At 36.9% G+C, this 7,446-nt stretch overlaps 1 protein-coding gene across 1 annotated transcript; it reads left to right on the forward strand.

The window, feature by feature from the left end:
- The first annotated feature begins 4,480 nt into the window (after positions 1–4,480).
- LOC142519651 (uncharacterized) lies at positions 4,481–4,900 on the forward strand. Its single transcript, XM_075622686.1, has one exon. The coding sequence runs from the start codon at positions 4,481–4,483 to the stop codon at positions 4,898–4,900; it is 420 nt and encodes a 139-aa protein (XP_075478801.1).
- The last annotated feature ends 2,546 nt before the right edge of the window (positions 4,901–7,446 follow it).

Genomic DNA, 7,446 nt, shown 5'->3' on the forward strand with positions numbered 1-7,446 from the left:
TGTCTTCCATTGCTTGGGAAATTTCATACTCCATGTCAAGATTTTTTCGGGGTTCGAGTCGTGGTTTATTATGTTGATTAAACGTGGTCAAGTCCCGAGTGGTCTAGAAAGTCATAAGTTATTTAATTACTTCGGTGGTGAGTTTGTTTGGTACGATTAAGTTATGAAATTTTAAGTTGTTGGAATAATGTACTAGTATGTATGTGCAGCAGTAGCCTCAAACGTGATCCAACGAATCCCTCAACACTATGTAAGTATGTTTGACGTGCAAGAGAAAATATTTTATGTTTTTGATGTATGGTAATTGTCTTATGACCAAATATGAATGGGTTCGGAAGCCGAGAACGTGTCCGGGGACCTCTCAACCCCGGTAAAGTATCACCGAGTTTTGATCAGGATTGGAAAGAGGTAAAGTATGACCAGAGACCAATCCACCCAGTAAAGTATGACCGGGGATCTTATGTATGTGGTAGTGGACATCCCTGTCATCCCAGTATTGTTGTTTAGTCTGATCAGGAGCACTATGTTATGGGTCACTTGCTTTGAAACATATCTCTACGCAAAATGATGATGAATACGCATGTTTAAGTATGTATGATGCAGTACGTTTATGAAAATGTTTATGCAATGAAGGCACGTCTATGCTTGTGTAAGTATGTTTATGTAAGTATGTTCAAAGTTGAGTTACGTATGTGCTACTTTAAAATGCATGTGGATTTTATTAAGTATTATTAGTTATTATCAATTTATACATTTTGAGTCTTTAGACTCACTAGACTTGATCTATGCAGGTGAGGACGAGTATGAGGAGACAAGAGAAGGGGATCAGTGAGCTGGCTCGGACTGTGCAGTGGACTAACCCGAGGACTGCCTTAGTTTTCAAGGATTTTTATGCATGTTATTTAATTTACTCTGATTTTTAAGGAATTTACTTTATGATGTTTTAAACAATTACTTGTTGCAAGTTGTTTACAATTCAAATATTTGTTCAAGCATTTTAATTATGTGGCATTTTCAATGAGAATTTCTTATTTAAGAATTTTTTTTATTTTCCACAAATTTTAAGTATGTATAAAAGTATGATACTATTGGAACATTTCATGTCCGCAATCTTGATTTTGATGTTAACAAAACTTGTTATTGTATTTCTAACATACTTAATCATGTGTGAAGTTGCAAACACAAGAAGCAAACTGAAACTGAATTTAGCCAAACTGAATTTCTAGTGAGCTTTGGTGTTTTGATGATATCTCTCAACTGGAATATCCAAATGACAATCCGCTAACATGACTGATCAGAAAACGCAATTTGGAACAAGTCGTATTTCATGTCAGTTGGGTAAAATCGGATGTTATCATGGTCAACTGATCACTTAATTACCGAACTGATCACATGAAAACAACAATCAGTTGGGTTTGATCAGTTACGGTATTTTGGTCATATCTCTCAGATCAGTTATCAAAATGAAGCGATTAAGTATGAGTTGGAAAGATAAGACGAAGATCTACAAATCATCTTCAGAAGTCAAAGTCTGAATCGAAGCTTAAGATGCTGATAAATGACGATGAAACTACTGGTTCTGCGTAAACTGAAATCAGTTAGGCTGATTTCAGCACACCAACTGAAACTGAAACAGATCCACTGAACTGAACCAGACCATCTGAACTGAACCAGCTGCTGATCAACTGAACCAGCTGAACTGAACCAGCAGCTGATCAACTGAACCAGACCAACTGAACCAGCTGAACTGAACCGAACCAGCTGAACTGAACCGAACCAGTAGCTGACCAACTGAACTGAACCAGCTGCTGACCAATTGAACTGAACGACCAGTTGAGTTGACCAGTTGGGAAAATGCCCAGCAAGACGAATTTGAACGTTGCAACCTCAGAAACAGTACAGAAACTTTCCAAACGATCATATTCTTGTGTCTAACGTATATATCATTGTTGGAGCCTATAAATACAACATATTGAATATCAAACAAGAGCTTTTGAAGAGGATTCAAAGCATGGGCAGTTAGCATGAAGAAATCAGCTAGTTGAGAGCACAAGCCCTTGTGTGAGGATACATTTAAGACGTACACTGTAAAGGATAAATTTCTCACACACAATCACTCACACATATACAAGAGAGTCGAACTTCAAATATTAGTTGAGTGAGTCTTTACACAAAGACGTAAAACATTGTGTTTGTAGTCTTTGCATATGAGACATTAAAAAATATGCTGATTGTGAGGTGCTGCCTACAATCTTGAGTGCTAGCTAGGAGTTCTAGTTGGGTGCTGCCCTTCCGGAGTGGGTTTGTACAAATAGTTGTATAAATCAAAGTCTTCTAATGAATCCTTCCCAAGGGGAAGAAGAGGTGACGTAGGAGCATTTAAAGTCTCCGAACATCCATAAAAAAATTTGTGTCTATTTGTTTATTGCATTTACTTATCATTTTCATAGTTTTAAAGATGAATTGTTGAAGCATTTTATGTGTTCTTCAAATACCAAAATATTGGATACCAAGTGTTTGATAAAATGCTTCAATCAAAAATATTTTTACTCGTTCAACTTGCATATATTTTAAATGCTTTACAAAATATTTAATCGGTTTCTACGAAGAATTATTTCGAATATTTTCCCCTTGATTATTAAACCAAACTCGATTTAGTTATCGGTGTTCAATATTTCAAGAACCGAGCTATTGTAGCTCAACGATTTACCCCCTAATCGATCCTGTCAGATACGCTACACATAGTCCTAGATAGGTTGAGGGAAGGCTGGTGCAAGGGCTAGTGATGAAGCCGTGAGAGTGGGACGCACAAGTCTTGTAGATGCACGCGTTGAGGGCTGTTCGCATAAGGCCTATAGATCTTGGTCCATCAGCTAGCTAAGGGTTTGATCTAGGTCCTGGGATGGTTGGTTAGGGTCTGGAAATGGTGGTTAGGATCTAGGTTCGAAGGGTGGAAGATGATGGATGCTAGGGTTTCGAAAAGAAAGGGGAGAAAATTCCAGCAGCTGTCTAGACGTCTCCGAGGGTCTTAATTGTCTTGAATTGGGTTGAAAAGGGTTAGTTAGGTGTTGATAAGATATGGTTTAAATTTGGTAAAGTTTGGTTAAATTTCGAGTTAATTCGAGTTAAAACCGGGATGTGGCTTCAAGTTTTAAAACGAATTGAGAAATTAGTCGAGGAGCTTAAGTTTACGTCTAAGAAATATTTATGGATGTATTTTAAGGTGTTACGTTAATTTTGGATGGATTCGGGTCATCGTTTCAAGGCCTAAGAGTAAATTGAGAAAGTTCGGGTTTCAGGGGTAAAATAGTCATTTTACACCTGAAAAATGTTAGACGACAGTGACCTGAATGCTGGAATGAATGTTAAAATCTTTATTTTGAAAGATTATGGAATTTTATAATTAAAAACGATAATGCTAAAAGACGTATTGTATGATTGATTTAAAAGAAAAATGTTATATGCATGAATTGTTATAAGTGATGGATATGATGAGAAGATTGAAGGAGGTGACTTGATTGTGACTAATACAAAAATGAATACGAAAGGATATAATGATATGTAAGGCCAAGGCTCAGTTGACGGGTGTGAGTGTCACTGATGTCCCCGTCGCCTGGTACCATAGTTATACATAGATGGATCCATCGACCTATAACTGATACGAAAGTCACGATTAATGATCCAAATTCAATAAAAGGGAAACGTATACGCATATGATGAAAGAAAAAGGATACGATAAAAGGAAAAAAGTTAAAGTTATGCATGTTAATGAAAAACTATTTTATTAAAACTATTTTTCACTGTTGTTTATGGATGTGTATGTATTACTTGTTATAACAGTTAAGGTTTTCCGAGTCAATAGACTCATTAGGTGTGAATGATGCATGTAAGAATAAATTTGATGAGGATGGAGGACTTGATGGTTGAACTGGCTGGGCTGATGGTGAACATAACCCGATGACCTTTGTTAGTTTCCACATTAGTACGATTTTTTAAGATTTTGATGACTTTTATTACTTTTATGCTTTTGAGTGGTTTTTGAGAGCATTTAAAAGTTGATAAATTATTTTGAAAATGTTAATTTTAGGTTTGGCTTGACGATTTACGATTTTATGTTTTGCACGACGTTCTTTTGGATTTTTAAATAATTTTTGGTTAGTTTATTTTATATAGTGCAAAGTAAATATATTTATATATGTATGCATTTCGGCCAAAAGGTTTTTTAAAGGGAGGAAAAAAATTTCTAGTATATTTTAAAGAAAAATGAATATTAGACGTTTTAATTGGTAATAGAGCAACGTTCTTGCAAAAGGTTGTGCTACCTCAAGTTTCGAAAAGCTCAGTCGTCAAGTCTCAAGATGATACTCACGAGGATCAATAAGAGAATGCACCCTTACCTCCTAATGAGGATGCTGCTACTCGTGTTCTAGAGGGTATGACACGTTTCTTTGAGTAGCAGGATCCATGGCCACAACAGGATATGTATGATCAGTTCCGAAGGCTGGGTCCGAAGGAGTTTTCAGGCATCACCGACCCGTTTGTTGCTGAGGGTTGGATTAGATACCTTGAGGTGCATTTCCGTTATCTGAATATGTGGGATGCTGATCGAGTTAGGTGTGCTACTTATATGCTGCGAGATGATGCTTCTCCTTGGTGGGAAGAAGCTGAACATGGTGTCAATCTAGCCACCCTCACTTGGGTGCAATTCAAGGACATTTTCTATGAGAATTATTTTACTGCTGATGTCAGAGGACGCTTGAAGAGAGATTTTATGACTCTCTGTCAGGGGGACATGTCTGTGGCTGAGTTCATGAAGAAGTTTGATAGGAGTTGTCACTTTGTGCCCCTCATTGCGAGAGATGCTGCTGAGAAGTTGAGGCATTTCTTGGATAGCTTTTGACCTTCTAAACACCATGATGTGATGTTGATGCGACCGACAGATTATGCAGCTGCCACTGCTTGTGCTTTCCAAGCTGAGCAAGCCTTTAAGGATATTGATTTTGAGATGCAGCGCAAGAGGTAGCAGCACCAGCAGAACTTTCAGCCAACCAAGAGGCAGTTTACGGGACCTCCCAAAGCTCAAGGGCATTAAAAGCCCCAAGGACAGCTGAAGAAACCGGGACAACAGAAGCCACCTCAGTTTGGAGCCCCAAAATCTGAAAAAAGGCCACTGTTCAAAGAATGCAATTGCCCACACTACGGCAAGTGCATGTGGAGAACATATAAGTGCTTCATTTGCAAGGAGGAAGGACATAAAGCCATTGAATGCCCAAATAAGAAAGAACCAACTGTTGGCAGAGCTTATGTTATCCATGCTGAGGTTGCAGAGGCAGAGCCAGACACGACTCTAATCACTGGTAACCTAGTTGTTTAACATTTTTATATTGCTTCTATTGCATGAAATATTAAATTGGTTAGTAAAATTGATTGGGATAATAAAGAACTTAGAGAAAATTAGGTTGCATGTTATACTTTAGTTGGATTTAAGGGATGACAATTTAACAAAGTGAATATATTTCCCTTTGCTTGTATTAAATTTTGGCATAGTACCACTAGTTTAATGTTCATTTTGGCTATTGAAGCCCGGAACAGTCTTATCTCCAACTGATTTTTGGGACCCTTGCATTTCAATCAGCGTGATGGATGACTTGTTCCAAGCTCGAATTACTTCAGTCAGTTTAGAGTTTTCTGATCTCAGCTGCTGAATCAAAGAATTGCTTTCATTCTTTTCAGATGTCAGCTTACCAATCTCGTCTTTGATATTTAGGCTCTCAGCTGATTTAAGACTATCAGTTGTGTCATCTGAGGGATCATTTTGCTTAGCTTTAGCCTCTTCAAAGGAGATAGCTAGCTTTCGGTATTCATTAACCAAATCGTGCAGTATAAAAATAAGTTATTCTCGTGTAAAATCAGTAGAGCTAAAATCAAATATCTGATCATTGCTGGACTCCAGCTCTGCATCATCAGTCATGAGGCATTTCAACTTTTCTTCAACACTTGAGCTGATTGAGCTCTCTGTTTCAGATGCTTCGCTATTAGTTTCAGCCCATTTTAACTTATTTTCTTTAGCCACCAGTACTTCATGCTTTCATCTGGATGATTTTTTTTCATCCTTGAATTGTCTTCTGTGCTCGAAGAGTTTTTTACCATTTTCAACTAATCTTCTGCTGTCATTTTTCGGTTTTGGACAATTAGCAATGAAGTGACCAATCTTTCCACTGTTGAAGCACATATTTGGTTCCTCTTTTGATTCATTTCTATTTTAGTTTATCTGGAAATGACCTTGTTTATTTATCATAAAGTTCCCGAGTTTCTTTATAAACAATAACATTGTATCATTGCTTAGTTGTTCAGGTGACTTCTCAACGGAAACTGTTGGTCCAGCTTCAGTGCACTTGGAGCAGTTGCAACTGATGGAACTACTGGTTCTTCTTCTCTGGTTTGCATTTCGAACTCGTAGACTTTTAAATCTTCAAATAAATCATGTAGCTCCATCTTGTTCAGGTATTTTGATTATCTCATGGCCGTAGTTTTCAGATCCCATTCTTTGGGAAGGCCACACATTACTTTTAATGCAATCTCTTTGTTTGAGTACACTCTTCCTAGTGCATTCAGTTCGTTTACAATGCAGCTTACTCTTTCATCAAATCTATTCATTGATTCTCTAGCTTTCATCTTGATGTTATCGAACTTTTGAACATCAACTGAAAGTTTGTTTTCCTTTGTTTGCCCATTTCCTTCACATAACTGAATGAGCTTTTCTCAATTTTTCTTACATTATTTACGTATTTTGATTTTACTGAAAATGTTTTTATCTAGTGTCTTGTACAATATATCCTTGGAAACATTGTCCAAGTTGGCATTTCTTTTATCTTCTGAAGTCCATTCATCTCTTGGCTTTTCTATACAATGTGATGCTCCATCAATAAGAGCAACAACTTGGCTTTCATAATCTTCATGGGTCCGTCAGTTATGACATACCACATGTTATCGTCTTGAGCAGCTAAATGAGATTGCATTATGATCTTCTAATTGTCACTCTTCTCTGGAGAACATGAGAAATTTGTTAGATGACGACATGATTATTAGTTTGATCATGAGAGTAATCAAGACAAGATTAACCGCTCTTATACCACTTGATAGGATCAGTTAATACAGTCAGAATTTTTAGAAGGGGGTTGAATAAACACTCAAGCCTTTTGAAATCTTTTTAAGTATGAATCGGTCTTTTATTTGACTGATCCTGAAATCTTTGTTGTCGATATAAATTAATCAACTAATAATATTGTGGAAATAGACTGAATATAGGTTGAATACTGAGTGTATGGTATTGCAAAAACTGAATAGATAATAAACTAGAACACACGAATTTTATGGATGTTCGGAGTCTTCAAATGCTTCTACTTCACGTCACCCCTTCAATCCCAATGATATATTTTTTCACTA

The sequence above is a fragment of the Primulina tabacum genome, chromosome 11 (genome assembly GCF_025594145.1).
Source record: "Primulina tabacum isolate GXHZ01 chromosome 11, ASM2559414v2, whole genome shotgun sequence".
Taxonomy (NCBI): Eukaryota; Viridiplantae; Streptophyta; class Magnoliopsida; order Lamiales; family Gesneriaceae; genus Primulina; species Primulina tabacum.